We start from the raw sequence: 17,014 nt of genomic DNA on the forward strand, positions 1-17,014 counted from the left end.
TTGACACTTTTGTGAGTGTAATGTTTACTGTTGATTTCAGATAGTTTATTTCACTTTAGTTTATTATCTATTCCACTTGCTTTGGCAATGTAAACTTGTTTCCCATGCCAATAAATCCCTTGGAATTGAATTGAGCGTCAAATGTCATATTCAATTGTACATATCCACTCTATGCATGAATTGCGGCAAAGTTAGTTCCTGTTTCAGTCAAGTCTTGCATGGGTCAAAAAAGAACACCCTAATGATTGGTTGACAATAGAGCCTCCCATAAATGCAGGTGATGACTGCATGATAAAGTGGTGAAGAGCAACTGCAGAAATGTGCAGTCGACTGAAGTCATAACTTCATGACCTTTGATCACATGGTTTTTGTAAAGTTCATGCAGTCGTCATCTGTAGTCGGAAATCGGAAAATGTTTATTCCCACAATGCAACACACCTCACAAGGCGTTGACCTGACAAAAGTGATCTGCTCGACGCGCCCTGTGTTTCACCCGCTGTTTCACTGACTGACGAGGCTCCACATTTGTGTTTAGGGACCCGTCAGCCGAGGCTACGCATCTTCCAGGGGTACGTTTTATGAGCTGGAATGTGGTTTGGAATAAGATGGTCTTCGTTTTCATTGAATTGTGGATATGCTAACAATATTTACATAATTGATACATTTGATAATATAATTTAAGAAGCGGTTTCATAGTTCATGTCTCGCCAACTAGGTCCTCTAGCTAGGCTATGTAAAACAATTGATGATTAGTCGGTGGCCTCTGTTGCGAACGATTGCGATTGTTATTTGCAATATGTGTCCGGATTTGGGCAGCTGATTTAGACAAAGTTGTACTTTTTGTTAACGACAACATTGTAATAGTATTACAGGCTTTGGCTACACGGCTACAATTAAACAGTAGTGAGATTATGGTAAACTACATCCTGATCCAGCACAGCAGGCATAGGCTATCCAACTTTCCTGCTATAATAAGTTGATGCACTATTAGGCTATGATGCTCTCTGTTTTATTTACTTTTTGCTTTGATATTATTAGCGAACTTTATACAAGATGTTTAGGTGCTGTTTAGATTAAATGACAACATTTGGAGACAAGTCAGTAATAACTACACGTATCACTTACAATGAAGAGAGGTCATTATTAACCTCTATTGACCCATAAATTATCTTGCAAGAGTAATTTAAATGTTGATGTTTGTATTTGTATCCGTTTGGGACTGCTTGAACAGCTACTTCAGCACCATAATAATTCTAAAGGAAATATCCGAATGATGAAAAATATCTAAGAGTGGTCAAGAAGTAACCAGATTCTATAGCCTTTGATGAACTTGACGTTATCTTCTTATGAATGGCAATGCATTACACTTTTGTCACATTGACTGCCAATTGCATTGGGCCCGTAGTCGGACTATCGCTTAAATCTTAACCTTCTGAAATGGACTTTATAGCTTGCCTAAGCAGAAAGCAGACAGACTGGCATCGTTGCGTGTTCTTTCAGTCCAAAGTTGGTTGTGCCAAATGATCGTACCTCTGGTACAATGAACCAAGCTTTGATTTCCCGTAAGCTGCTGTGTGTAATTTAAGATAAACATATTTTGTCAACACAGTTAAGCTGATTTACTCAGTCACATTCCAGCAGTGCTGCTTGAATATGGTATTTTATTTATACCAAAGTGGTAGTTTACCATACATTTCAGGTCTTTCAGAATGTATAACTATGGCTCTGGTGATGAGCTGCAATGTGTGACTTTGTACTCTCTCTTTCATCTGTCTATTTAGGTCAGAAATGGAGACTTTTAATTATAAACTAAACATGTACATAGACTCATGGATGGGTCCCAGAGGTAAGTGTTATTACTGTTTCATTACGCAATTTTAAATTACAGTTTAGGAATTATCATATGAATAGATGCTTAATTATTAACATACAATTAATTATGACACTATATCTCCTCACGAAATGTTTGCATTGTGTGTTAATACATGCAGTGGAATACACCAGGTCTTTTTGCACCTTTTCCTGGAGTTAAACAAACATGCTTTGTAGTCACAGCCAATTCTCACTCAAACTGTATTGTATCCTTTTACCCCCTTCAACCAATATGTCTGTCCTGCAATGTAACTACTCTCTATGCTCTATCTCACTGGAAAGGAAATACAGTAAATATGGGAATAGCGTGCAGAAAAGAAGGAGCATCTTACACTGTTAGATCAGGTTGTTCTGTCCATGTATTTCAGATGAGCGGGTACAGGGATGGCTGCTTCTGGACAACTACCCTCCAACCTTTGCACTAACAGTCATGTACCTGCTGATCGTATGGATGGGGCCCAAGTACATGAGACACAGACAGCCGGTGTCTTGCCGGGGTCTCCTCTTGGTCTACAATCTGGGCCTCACGATCTTGTCCTTCTATATGTTCTATGAGGTAGGCAGGCTACTCCTGATCTGAACTGATAGACATCCGAAGGAGGTGTTCGTATCATTGCAATGCAACACTGCAGGCGGATAAGGGGAAGTGAGAGGATCGGGTGACTGGTAGGCGTGTCTAAATGATTGTTTTATTTGTCTAATTTTGTTGGAGGATTCTGTGAGGATTAGGGAAATTGTGATTCTGATTAGACAAAAATGGTGTCTTGCACTGAAGCCACCCCAGAAGACAATGCTTGTGGGGGAGTGAGTGGGGCACAGCTGGTCTCTGACAGGATCATTGTTAACACAAACAAATCTCTCACCCAACATTAACACAGCCCTCAATTGTTTCTGAAAACCTGCTGCTATTATTAGAAAGTTGAAGTTGTAACTTCTAATTCTGAAATGGTTGACATGATGTACTGATAAACTGTCTGTATCCTCTGTGGATGTCTATGCTAGTAGTTGATAGCATTATCGCCAATACTTTCTGTACTGCAATCAGCCTCGAAATGTCATGATATACAGTGTATTCAGACCCTTTGAATTGTTCCACATTTTGTTTTACGTTACAGCCTTATTCTAAAATGGATTAAATAGTCCCCCCATCCATCTACACACACAATACCCCATAATGACAAAGCAAAAACAGTTTTTTAAATGTAAAATTTTAGCAAAATGATCAAATATAAAAAACAGAAATATCACATTTACGTAAGTATTCAGACCCTTTAGTCAGTACTTTGTTGAAGCACCTTTGGCTGCGATTACAGCCTTTTCTTGGGTATGACGCTACAAGCTTGGCACACATGCATTTGGGGAGTTTCTTCTATTATTCTCTGCAAATCCTCAAGGGACTATTTAACCAATTTTAGAATAAGGATGTAACCTAACAAAATGTGGAAAAAGTACATGGGTCTGAATACTTTCCGAATGCACTGTAGTTATACAAATGAGGGACAAAGTCTGTTCTCCACCTGTAAGTCTAAAGTCTTTTCCGTTCATTCCACCGTGGCCAAATTGGCCCAATTTGGTTTGCATTACATAAAAAGATCGGCTGTGCCCATGCTGTGTAAATAATTAAACTAGCTGATTCTGACATTACCCCTGCTTTTAGTCCTCTGAAATCAATGCCACCCAATTTAAATCCGAAGTAGTTAGGCGTCCCGAGTGGCACAGTGGTCTAAGACACTGCATCGCAGTGCTAGCTATGCCACTAGAGATTCTGGGTTCGAGTCCAGGCTCTGTCGCAGCCGGCTGCGACCGGGAGACCCATGGGGCGGCGCACAATTGTCCCAGCGTTGTCCGGTTTATGGGAGGGTTTGGCCAGCAGGGATGTCCTTGCCCCATTGGCGGGACGGGCGCGGTGCACGCCGACACGGTCGCCAAGGGCACAGTGTTTCCTCCGTCACATATGTTTAGCTGGCTTCTGGGTTAAGTGGGCATCATGTCAAAAAGCAGTGCGGCTTGGTTGGGTTGTGTTTCGGAGGACGCACTGTAGCTACCAATTGGATACCACGAAAAAAAATAGAAAATACTAAGTCGTTGCTTGTTGTTGTCACCTGGCACTTAGAAATAGCATTTTCACAATGTGATGTTTTTAAAAATAACCACACTGAATAGCAAACAACCAAGGGGCTGATTCAGACTTAGGAAATGTGCGCCTTTCCTACGCACGCCTTTCCTACTACACATGCATTTCTTATGCTTTCTCAGTATTTTTGGTTTTCAAACTTACCTTATTCAGTCGCGTAACTCATTCTGCAGGTGTGGCTACCTTGCACGCTGTGAATACATTTTTATTAAACTGCTGAAAACCCTCCAACTTGCTGGCCAACAGATTTTGTTGTGGAGTTTTCATTCAATAGGGTTTTCAGTACATTTATCTTAAGTTATTCCTTTAAATACGGTGTACCTTTTTACAATTTTGTCAACAGACTCACTAGAATATATAGAGAGAACGGGTTCAGAATATTAGGCAACAATGAGAGAAAGCCACCTAAATGTGTGCATATTTGACTCAGTTTCAGAAACAATTGGTAGATTTAAAATAATCTGATTTTGTAGATTATTTAGGGTTAGGAAAGTATTTATGAATCATAAAAAATGCATTTGGAGAGCCTTTACACACGAAAAAAAAGAATTGGTTCGATTCATTCTGAAAATGGCCACATTCAGTTTTTCAACCCATGGTAATTTTGGACGGTTAGTTTACATTCACCCACACACATTCACACACACACATAACATGCACAGACACACCAAAAACACACATACATACATACACATTACACACACATGCACTTTTACACTCATAATTTGCTGCTGCTACTCAGTTCTTTATTTTACTCTTATTATTATCTATCCTGATGCCTAGTCACTTTACCCTGCCTTCATGTACATTCAGTATCTACTTCAAATACCTCATACCTCTGCACATTGATCTGGTACTCCCTGTTGAAAGCTCCATTCTTGTGTAGATTTATTCTTCTTGTGTTACTATTTTTATTTTTAAACTCTGCGTTGTTGGGAAAGGCTCGTAAGCAAACGTTTCACTGTAAAGTCTGCACCAGTTGTATTCGGGCACATGCGAAAAATAACATTTGATTTGACATAGAATTATAATAGAAAAAATAGTATACAATAGTAGGCTATACTCTCGTCTATTGCCTGCACTAACCATTGATCTGTGTGATGACACGGCAAAGTATTGCGCCATGCGTCGGGTTCAAACTGTTATGGGTTGGTCTGCACTCAGCTCCAGAACAATTTAATTAGTGTCAATGAATGTTAATGTCATACATTTTTTTATTTGATTTTCAATTCCCTTATCCAAATGGATTACTAATTTACCTACTCGTATCAAAATGTAAATTACAGTGTATGAAGAATGGTGTTATTCCTATCGGGAGAAATAAAGTACATGCTTTTTCCACTTGGAACCGACAGGTTGCTGGACCTTATTCGTGGTTTCTTTGATTGTAAAGGTAGTGGACTTAATTAGGGAATTAAGTCAAGGACATAATACTGCAAATCTGTAGACCCAACTCCACCACACACTTGTCCCTCCAGAGATGAAACCTCTCTCATCGTCACTCAACGCCTAGGTTTACCTCCACTGTACTCACATTCTACCATACCCTTGTCTGTACATTACGCCTTGAATCTATTCTACCACGCCCAGAAATATGCTCCTTTTATTCCCTGTCCCCAACGCACTAGACAACCATTTATTATAGCCTTTAGCCTTATCCTACTCCTCCTCTGTTCCTCAGGTGATGTAGAGGTTAAGCCAGGCCCTGTAGCCCCCAATTCCATTCCTATCCCCCAGGCGCTACCATTTGTTGACTTCTGTAACCGTAAAAGCCGTGGTTTCATGCATGTTGACATCAGAAGCCTCTTCCCTAAGTTTTATTCACTGCTTTAGCACACTGCGCCAACACTGATGTCCTAGCCGTCTCATCACTGTCAAAAGCTCCCTAAAGCACTTCAGCGAACAGGCCGTTCTAATCGACCTGGCCCGGGTATCCTGTAAGGATATTGACCTCATTCCGTCAGTAGAGGATGCCTGGTTGCTCTTTAAAAGTGTTTTCCTCACCATCTTAAACAAGCACGCCCCATTCAAAAAATGCAGAACTAAGAACAGATATAGCCCTTGGTTCACTCCAGACCTGACTGCCCTTGACCAGCACAAAAACATCCTGTGGCTTACTGCATTAGAATCGAATAGCCCCCACGATATGCAACTTTTCAGGGAAGTTAGGAACAAATATACACAGGCAGTTAGGAAAGCAAAGGCTAGCTTTTTCAAACAGAAATTTGCATCCTGTAGCAGAAACTCCAAAAAGTTCTGGGACACTGTAAAGTCCATGGAGAATAAGAGCACCTCCTCCAAGCTGCACACTGCACTGAGGCTAGGAAACACTGTCACCACCGATAAATCTACGATAATCAAGAATTTCGGCTGATCATACTTTCCACCTGGCTACCTCTACACTGGTCAACAGCTCTACACCCCCAACAGCAACTTGCCCAAGCCTCCCCCATTTCTCCTTCATCCCAATCCATCAGATAGCTGATGTTCTGAAAGAGCTGTAAAATCTGGACCCCTATAAATCAGCTGGGCTAGACAATCTGGACCCTCTCTTTCTAAAATTATCTGCCTCAATTGTTGCAACCCCTATTACTAGCCTGTTCAACCTCTCTTTTGTATTGTCTGAGATCTCTAAAGATAGGAAAGCTACCGCGGTCATCCCCCTCTTCAAAGGGGGTGACACTCGAAACCCAAACTGTTACAGACCTATATCTACCCTACCCTGCTTTTCTAAGGTATTCGAAAGCCAAGTTAACAAACAGATCACCGACCATTTCGAATCCCACCGTACCTTCTCCGCTATGCAAATCTGGTTTCCGAGCTGGTCATGAGTGCACCTCAGCCACACTCATGGTCCTAAACGATATCATAACTGCCATCGATAGAAGACGGTACTGTGCAGCCGTCTTCATTGATCTGGCCAAGGCTTTCGACTCTGTCAATCACCGTATTCTTATCTGCAGACTCAATAGCCTTGGCTTCTCAAATGACTGCCTCGACTGGCTCACCAACTACTTCTCAGAGTTCTCAGACAGAGTTCAGTGTGTCAAATCGGAGGGCCTGTTGTCCGGACCTTTAGCAGTCTCTATGGGGGAGCCACAGGGATCAATTCTCGGGCTGATTCTTTTCTCTGAAAAATATCATTGATGTCGCTCTTGCTGCTGGTGATTCTCTGATCCACCTCTACACAGACGACACCATTCTGAACACTTCTGTCCCTTCTTTGGACACTGTGTTAACAAACCTCCAGATGAGCTTCAATGCCATACAACACTCCTTCTGTGTTCTTTGTGTCGCACTGCTTTGCTCTATCTTGGCCAGGTCGCAGTTGTAAATGAAAGCTTGTTCTCAGCTGGCCTACCTGGTTAAATAATGGTGAAAAAAAAAAAATTTATGAAATCGATCTCCACCCCAAACGAATAGCGGGTAATTAGAATGCCATCATCATGCTTAACTTCGAGGTCTGAATACACATAAAGAGAGCATAATAGTGAAGAGATCAAAACTATGAAATAACACATTGAATCATGTGTTAAACAAATCAAAACATATTTGAGATTCTTCAAAGTAGCCACCCTTTGCCTTGATGACAGCTTTGCACACTCTTGGAATTCTCTCAACCAGCTTCATGAGGCAGTCACTTAGAATGCGTTTCAATTAACTGGTGTGCCTTGTTAAAAGTTAATTTGTGGAATTCCTTTCCTTCTTAATGCATTTGAGCCAATCAGTTGTGTTGTGACAAGGTAGGAGGGTATACAGAAGATAGCCCTATCTGGTAAAAGACCAAATCCATATTATGGCAAGAACTGCTCAAATAAGCAAAGAGCAACAACAGTCCATCATTACTTGTAAGTTTCTTCAAGTGCAGTCGCAAAAACCACCAAGCGCTATGATGAAACTGGCTCTCATGAGGACCGCCACAGTAAAGGAAGACCCAGTTACATCTGCTGCAGAGGATAAGTTCATTAGAGTTACCAGCCTCAGAAATTGCAACCCAAATAAATGCTTCCCAGAGTTCAAGTAACAGACCCATCTCAACTCCATTCAGAGGAGACTGCGTGAATCAGGCATTCGTGGTAGAATTGCTGCAAAGAAACCATTACTAAAGGACAACAATACTAAGGAGACTTGCTTGGGACAAGAAACACACGCAATGGACATTAGACTGGTGGAAATCTGTCCTTTTGTCTGAGTCCAAATTTGACATTTTTGGTTCCAACCGACTTGTCTTTGTGAGACGCAGAGTAGGTGAATGGATGATCTCCACGTGTGTGGTTTCCACCGTGAAGCATGGAGGAGGTGTGGGGGTGATTTTCTGGTGACACTGTCAGTGATTTATTTCGAATCCAAGGCACACTTAGCCAGCATGGCTACCACAGCATTCTGCAGTGATATGCCATCCCATCTGGTTTGCACTTAGTCCCACTATCATTTGTTTTTCAGCAGGACAATGACCCAACACCTCCAGTCTGTGTAGTGGCTATTTGACCAAGACGGAGAGTGATGCAGTGCTCCATCAGAGGACCTGGCCTCCACAATCACCCGACCTCAACCCAATTGAGATGGTTTGGGATGAGTTTGACCGCAGAGTGAAGGAAAAGCAGACAACAAGTGCTCAATATATTTGGGAACTCCCTCAAGACTGTTGGAATAGCCTTCCAGGTGAAGCTGGTTGAGAGAGTGCCAAGAGTGTGCAAAGCTGTCATCAAGGAAAAGGGTGGCTACTTTGAAGAATTGAACATTTTATTTAACAGGCAAGTCGGTTAAGAACAAATTGTTATTTACAATGACGGCCGTCCCTGGCCAAACCCGGATGACACTGGGCCAATTGTGCGCCGCCCTATGAATCTCTAAAGTATAAAAATAACATTTGTTTAACACTTTTTTTTGATTACTACATTATTCAATTTGTGTTAGTTCATATTTGTGATGTCTTCACCATTAGTGAATGTAGAAAATAGTAAAAACAAAGAAAAATGCTTGAATGAGCAGGTGTCCAAACTTTTGACTCGTACTGTATATGGACATTTACCCCATATATCCTTTGTTTTGAATCACATAGTAAGAATAAAGAAGATTTATTATTAGTGTAGTACTGATAAATGGTGTATTATAAGTCAAGGAAAAATATCCTAGTCTGCAGTATATTGTTGTGAATAATCGTTTTGCTAACATAGTAAAAGTGGGCATGCAGCATTACATTTAAAACAACAGTAGGCATAACAATGTCATTGTTGAAGTGATTAGTGTCTGTGTTGAGACTTTTGTGTTATTTGATGTGTCCTCTGCATGTACGAGATTACAGCGTTGAGTAGTGGAGCACAACATTTGCCAATCACAGGCCTGTCCTTATTCTACTTTCATCCCCATGGGCACATACAGGGCAGTCACTCTCCTGGTGCCGCAATCATCGGATAATATCACTGTATGCCTCGAAGTCATCAACATAATTAGCTCTCTGCTTTGCCCTGCTTTTTTACCGTCCTGTTCTGGACTGGGTCCTGTCTCGATTCAAATGCACTAAAATCCTGTGGGAAAGATTAATGTTCTTCAGAAAATGTTTTATTCAGTACAACATAAAAAAAAGGGGGGGGGGTAATTCTGTCCCTGAGTAGTGCTTGGAGTTTGAGGACATAACACAGCTAAAATAATACACTTTAAGCTGAACCTGAATCTGGACTTTAAACTCGTTACATTTAACCCTTTGTTTTTGTCAGTTATTCAAGGCAGTGGTGGATAAAGGCAGAGCCATTTCCATCCATCCCAAATGAGATGAAATGTGTGAACAAGGCCTCCATTTAGTAACTGTGGAATCACTGGTCTGCTCGACAACAATAAACAATGCAGTCACAATGTTGCAGTGGCAACAAAAAGGGTACTGATATTCTCTCTGGTAAATGAGACTAAAATGGAGAGGAGGAGACACAAAATGACTCACGGATATAATATTGCCCACTGTCCACGCCTGCAGCAAGTATGCGAAGCTAGCATCCTAAATTCCAATGTAAATTCTAACAGGTTTACTATCAGGTTTTGTATGGGAGAAAGCAAATTGATGTCGCAAGTGTTTTTTTTGTTGTTTAAAAAAAATCTTATGACACTTGCAATACAGGAATGAAATAAATGTGATATTACAATACAAGGGCAGTGAGGTATTAATGTGATTCAAGCTGTGTGAAGATGCCAAAGACATGACGATCTAGGTTTTTCTAAATCACCTTGTTCTCTGTCCCCAGATGGTGTCTGCTGTGTGGCACGGGGATTATAACTTATTTTGCCAAGACACACACAGTGCAGGAGAAACCGATACCAAGGTAAAGCAGTCTCATTCTATGTAACCCCTCTGTTTTATATTACATTCTATATAATGTGAACAATCTGTTAGATTCAAAATGTGTATAGTATGTGAGGTGAGAAATGCATTGTCCCAAGGCACCAGCTTGACTTCACCCTTTCGTTCATTCTCTTCATGATATTACCATACCCTTTGGCTCACTACCAGAGATGCAAATAATAGCTTGACAACAAACTTCAAAGACAAACTAATTACCAGATCAATATGTACTTTTATTGATATTTTCTTGTCCTGGTGGCTTCCAATTCTACTGGTACATTTTACCTCAGCCAGTACCAGCAAATTCTAACAGATAACCAACTGGGCACAGACATCAGTTCGTCTAGTTTTGATTTACTTTTGGTTGTCAACTAACGCAAATTCAGTTTGAAATCACCAACAAATGTCACCATGTCATTGTATTTAGGTCAAAAGTTGGGTGAAAAAAAAATGAAAAGCCCTTACGTTGATGACATTTTGCAAATCCATTCAGTTTTCCACAGTGATTCAACATTATCACATAGATTTTTGTTGGTTGAAATGACATGGAGACAAAGATGATTCAACCAGTTTTTGCCCAGTTGGCTGTCTGACCCTGTGGCTTCCCATCTATTTAATCTGTGCTGCTGTCATCAGTAGTGAAATGTGTGATTGGATTGCAGTTCTACAGCAGGGTTTCTTAAACTATGGGTCGGGACCCAAAGTGGGCCCTGAGTTTGTGGGAAGTGGGTTGTGATTTATGAGAATACATATATAATCACACACTATTTCTTCTTAATTTGGGTTGTCGGAGGACGATTTGGGACACGGGAGGACGGTCAATTTCTCATTTGGGTCTCGAACTGATAAAGTTTAAGAATCCCTGTTCTACAGTGATTAAAACTTGTAAAAGTGTCCCTGCCGTCACAGCAGTGGATGATCATATTTTTTATTTGTGTCCTTAATAGAGATTTCAAGATTATTTCAGTACAGATGACCATTTTTTGTCCCTCAACACAACTGGTCAAATGATTTTCACCGGCCATTCCTCATAGGGTGAAATACAAATCTGGCAATGTATGAGTATTGAGTATATCCTTGCAGGAAAGTGAACGACTAGAAAAAGTATTGTATTGGCTGAAAGCTTGACTCTTATTCTTCGCTTTTTTCTCATTTCAGATCATAAATGTGCTGTGGTGGTACTACTTCTCCAAGCTCATAGAGTTTATGGATACCTTCTTCTTCATCCTACGGAAGAACAACCATCAGATCACGTTTCTGCACATCTACCACCATGCTAGCATGCTCAACATCTGGTGGTTTGTCATGAACTGGGTGCCCTGTGGTCACTGTGAGTGTTCTAACACAATATTCCCCTTCTATCCTCAACACAGTGGAATAAGCAAGTCAGTTTACACAATGAATCATTCAGAACGTCAAATCCACTGAGCTTTAGGTGAACCTTTTCTACACAATTCCTGAAATAGGCTTGGACAAGTAGCATATATACAGTATATACAGTGCATTCAGACCCCTTGACTTTTTCCACATTTTGTTACATTACAGGCTTATTCTACAATGGATAAAAACATATATATATATCCTTATCAATCTACACAAAATACCCCTTAATAAAAAAAAGAACATGTTTTATAGAAATGTTTGCAAATTGAGCTCCTTTGCATCCTGTTTCCATTGATCATCCTTGAGATGTTTCTACAACTTGATTGGAGTCCACCTGTGGTAAAATCAATTGATTGGACATGATTTGGAAAGGCACACACCTGTCTATATAAGTTCCCACAGTTGACAATGAATGTCAGAGCAAAAACCAAGCCATGAGGTTGAAGGCACAGATCTGGGCAAGGGTACGAAAAACATTTCTGCAGCATTGAAGGTCCCCAAGAACATAGTGGCCTCCATCATTCTTAAATGGAAGAAGTTTGGAACCACTCTTCCTAGAGCTGTCCGCCCGGCCAAACTGAGGAATCGGGGGAGAAGGGCCTTGGTCAGGGAGGTGACCAAGAACCCAATGGTAACTGACAGAGCTCCAGAGTTCCTCTGTAGAGATAGGAGAACCTTCCAGAAGGACAAGCATCTCAGCAGCACTCCACCAATCAGGCCTTTATGGTAGGGTGGCCAGACAGAAGCCACTCCTCAGTAAAAGGCACATAACATCCTGCTTGGAGTTTGCCAAAAGACACCTAAAGACTCTCAGACCATGAGAAACAAGATTCTCTGGTCTGAAGAAACCAATATTTCACTTTTTGGCCTGAATGCCAAGCATCACGTCTGGAGGAAACCCGGCACCATCACTAAATCAAATCAAATCAAATGTATTTATATAGCCCTTCGTACATCAGCTGATATCTCAAAGTGCTGTACAGAAACCCAGCCTAAAACCCCAAACAGCAAGCAATGCAGGTGTAGAAGCACGGTGGCTAGGAAAAACTCCCTAGAAAGGCCAAAACCTAGGAAGAAACCTAGAGAGGAACCAGGCTATGTGGGGTGGCCAGACCTCTTCTGGCTGTGCCGGGTGGAGATTATAACAGAACATGGCCAAGATGTTCAAATGTTCATAAATGACCAGCATGGTCCAATAATAATAATAAGGCAGAACAGTTGAAACTGGAGCAGCAGCACGGCCAGGTGGACTGGGGACAGCAAGGAGTCATCATGTCAGGTAGTCCTGAGGCATGGTCCTAGGGCTCAGGTCCTCCTCCTCCGAGAGAGAGAATTAGAGAGAGCACGCTTAAATTCACGCAGGACACCGAATAGGACAGGAGAAATACTCCAGATATAACAAACTGACCCTAGCCCCCCGACACACAAACTACTGCAGCATAAATACTGGAGGCTGAGACAGGAGGGGTCAGGAGACACTGTGGCCCCATCCGAGCACACCCCCGGACAGGGCCAAACAGGAAGGATATAACCCCACCCACTTTGCCAAAGCACAGCCCCCACACCACTTCACTACAGTGAAGCATGGTGGTGGCAGCATCATGCTGTGGGGATGTTCTTCAGCAGCAGGAACTGGGAGACTCGTCAGGATCAAGGGAAAGATGAATGGAGCAAAGTACAGAGAGATCCTTGATGAAAACCTGCTCCAGAGTGCTCAGGACCTCAGACCTGGGCTAAGGTTCACCTTCCAACAGGACAACGATCCTCAGCACACAGCCAAGACAACACAGGAGTGGCTTCGGCACATGTCTCTAAATGTCCTTGAGTGGCCCAGTCAGAGCCCGGACTTGAATCTGATCGAACATCTCTGGAGAGACCTGAAAATAGCTGTGCAGCAACGCTCCCCATCCAACCTGACAGCGCTTGAGAGGATCTGCAGAGAAGAATGGGAGAAACTCCCCAAATACAGGTGTGCCAAACTTGTAGCGTAATACTCAAGAAGACTCAAGGCTGTAATCGCTGCCAAAGCTGCTTCAACAAAGTACTGAGTAAAGGGTCTGAATACTTATGTAAATGTGATATTTCTGTTTTTTTTTTTTTTATTTAATAAACTTGCAAAAATGTCTAAACCTGTTTTTGCTTTTTCATTATGGGGTATTGTGTGCAGATTGAGGGGGGAATAACAATTTAATCTATTTTAGAATAAGGCTGTAACCTAACAAAATGGGGAAAAAGTCAAGGTGTCTGAATACTTTCTGAATGCGCTGTACATGGTATATTAGTCTAAGTAGCCATACAGGTGTTTTTGATTACATGTTTTTCTTGACTTGATTCTGTGATTGAGAAACCTTCAAGTGAAGTAGATCCGTTGTTAGAATTAAGTGTGAATTGAACCTACTTTTATTTCAGGACTGCACAGCATGTTTTTGCTGTGATATACTGTACCCTCACCTCTTAATTTCTTTACCCTCTCACTGTGGCAAACAGTGTCCTAGAATAGTAATATATTAATCATCTATGCAAAGAAAATTAGAAAACAGGCATGAGATGGCAATAATTCTCATGAATTTATGTCTAATGTAGAATAATTATCTACCCCATAGTCTCTGACACTGCTAATGTAGATGAATCATTTACCCCCTATTTTATGTCTCTGCCTCAGCCTACTTTGGTGCCTCCCTGAACAGCTTCATCCATGTCCTAATGTACTCTTACTATGGGCTCTCTGCTGTCCCGGCCTTGCGGCCCTATCTATGGTGGAAGAAATACATCACACAAGTACAGCTGGTGAGCCTGCATTTTCATATGTATTGTTTAAAACCCTCAGAGATGGACTTTCACATCCATAGTAATCATCCAGTGTAGAGTTCATCCAATCTCAGGGTCTTCGTGAATGTAACAAAGGCCACAGGAACCATTGGGCCATTGGTACAGAGTGAAAGTAGCATGTGTATTCTGATCCCTATTATCTTCTGCACTGTATGCAATGGCAATGTTTTCCATGGATGGAGCAGTGTTTTAAGTGCACTGAGTTACAGAAATATGTATTTTGGAGATGTTCCAAAACTGTCTTGGATTATTTCTGCATGTGTATTTGATATTCACTTAGTTTACAAACAGGTCATTTGAGTTTTGTCTCATTTACTCTCTAGATTCAGTTCTTTTTGACCATGTCCCAGACGATATTTGCAGTCATTTGGCCATGTGATTTCCCCAGAGGGTGGCTGTATTTCCAGATATTCTATGTCGTCACACTTATTGCCCTTTTCTCAAACTTCTACATTCAGGTGAGCAAATATAAAACCCTTGCATTAATTAAACATGCTGTAATTGTTATTATTATTAATTAATTATGGTGTTATGAAGTATTTTACATTGCCATGATGGTGACGGGGTTAAATATAACAGTGCATTGTTGTCAGTCATTTTGGGGGGGTGGTTCAGATTTGTAGCACATCCTAATATATTGACTCCTTCCCTCTGTTTTTAGACTTACAAGAAACACCTTGTTTCACAAAAGAAGGAGTATCATCAGAATGGCTCTGTTGCTTCATTGAATGGCCATGTGAATGGGGTGACACCCACGGAAACCATTACACACAGGAAAGTGAGGGGGGACTGAATCTTGAATACTGTTACAATCCTAACTGTAGGACATATCTACTGTATGTAATGTCGCTAGGAGAGAAGGGATAATACATTTCTTCATGAGGATTACTAATGAAGAAATGTATTAGAAGAGTCTAAGCTAGTTAATTCACAAAAGACAAGGCATGTTTATCTGAAAGAGATTCCTAACATTTTGCACACCGCAACCTGTTATTATTCATATTGAATCAAAGTTCATTAGAGTTTCTAAACAAGCATAGCATAGGGAGTAAACTACAGCACAGTAACCCCAGAGACCCACTTCCTTTTAATGCTGCACAAGATGTTCAACTTTGTCTGTCTTCAGTGTGGTGGGGACAAAGCTTTAATCAACCTTGACCCATACAGAAATAATAACTTATTTTCTATGTTTTAATTCACAACACATGCACTTGTCTACATGCTTGTCCATGAGGGAAAAATATATATTTTGGGGATTCTGTTTTGTAAAAGGTACTATATCTGTTTTTTTTCTCTCAATATATTTTCTCTCAATATATTTTATTTGACCACAAGGTCATACAATCATTTATAAGTATGCAAAAGAGTTGCTTCAAAAAAATGCATTAAAATACACAAGCTGTACAATATCAACATAAATAATTAGATACTGATTTGTGTTCCAAAATGGCTTTGCATACAAGAAAGGAAAGATAAAAAACAAACAGGATTGTCACTTATGGCTGAGCATTATTACCTAACATACCAGTAATAGATAGTGATCTTTTTCTTTTTTACACTGTGTCCGTATCATTCCCACCCTCCCTTCCCAATGTTCCTCAAGGATTTTCTTTTCTTTGTATCCTCTTATTGAGGTTCCCGTCATGAGTATATACACACTAGTACAAATCTAAACTCAGGTACATAATCAATCTGACACCGGTTTCGGTTTCAACAAAAGAAAGAAAAGTTTGCCATGTCTTATAAAATAAAGTTGTGGATCCACTTTGTGTACATTTCATTTTCTCCAAAGTGAGACTTTGCAAACATACTATTAACCCACTGATTGTAAAATGGTGTGTTTGGCTTTTTCCTCTGGGTCAAAATCAGGTTTCTGGCAATCAGACAGGCGTAAACCAAGGCATTTGCTTCCACCTTTGCTATTCCAGAACTACCAACAGTTGTCCCAGATAGATATTAGTGGGTCAGGACTTATAGATACTTGTGTTTATATTGGACATTGCATTAGAAATAGCATCCCAATAGCCTTTTAGTTTTGGACACTCACACAACCAGAACATATTTTCATAAGTTGCAGAGGTATGTTGGCATTGTTCACATTTGGGGTCAACTTGGGAGTAGAACTTAGACAGCTTGGCATTTGTGTAGTAACTTGTGTGTAACAACATGACTGGTACATATAAAAGGGCTTTTAAAAAAATATTTGTTTTTTCACAACTGTTAATTAGGGGTTCACATAAAAGTTGTGAAACCTATTGTTATTCTTAGATTTTTTTCCCCCCTTGACATGGGCAAATAACTCGAGCATAGATTGGGAACTTTTTTTCTAATTTGGCACACAGAAATACGCCATAAGTAACGTGGTGAAAAATAATTACACTGATTGGCCTGAAGGTGGCGCTGTTACAAGCAGTCTCACTTAAACCCTCATATCTGCAGCCATATTTGACATAGAGACCTTG

General features: G+C 40.7%; 1 protein-coding gene across 1 annotated transcript; it reads left to right on the forward strand.

The window, feature by feature from the left end:
- Positions 1-413: 413 nt before the first annotated feature.
- Positions 414-16,316, forward strand: LOC112256952 (elongation of very long chain fatty acids protein 5). The gene is made up of 8 exons (XM_024430556.2): positions 414-569; positions 1,782-1,846; positions 2,241-2,428; positions 10,243-10,320; positions 11,499-11,670; positions 14,386-14,510; positions 14,876-15,010; positions 15,214-16,316. The coding sequence occupies exons 2-8, from the start codon at positions 1,789-1,791 to the stop codon at positions 15,343-15,345; spliced, it is 888 nt and encodes a 295-aa protein (XP_024286324.1). The 5' UTR covers positions 414-569; positions 1,782-1,788; the 3' UTR covers positions 15,346-16,316.
- The last annotated feature ends 698 nt before the right edge of the window (positions 16,317-17,014 follow it).

The sequence above is a fragment of the Oncorhynchus tshawytscha genome, linkage group LG01 (genome assembly GCF_018296145.1).
Source record: "Oncorhynchus tshawytscha isolate Ot180627B linkage group LG01, Otsh_v2.0, whole genome shotgun sequence".
NCBI lineage: Eukaryota > Metazoa > Chordata > Actinopteri > Salmoniformes > Salmonidae > Oncorhynchus > Oncorhynchus tshawytscha.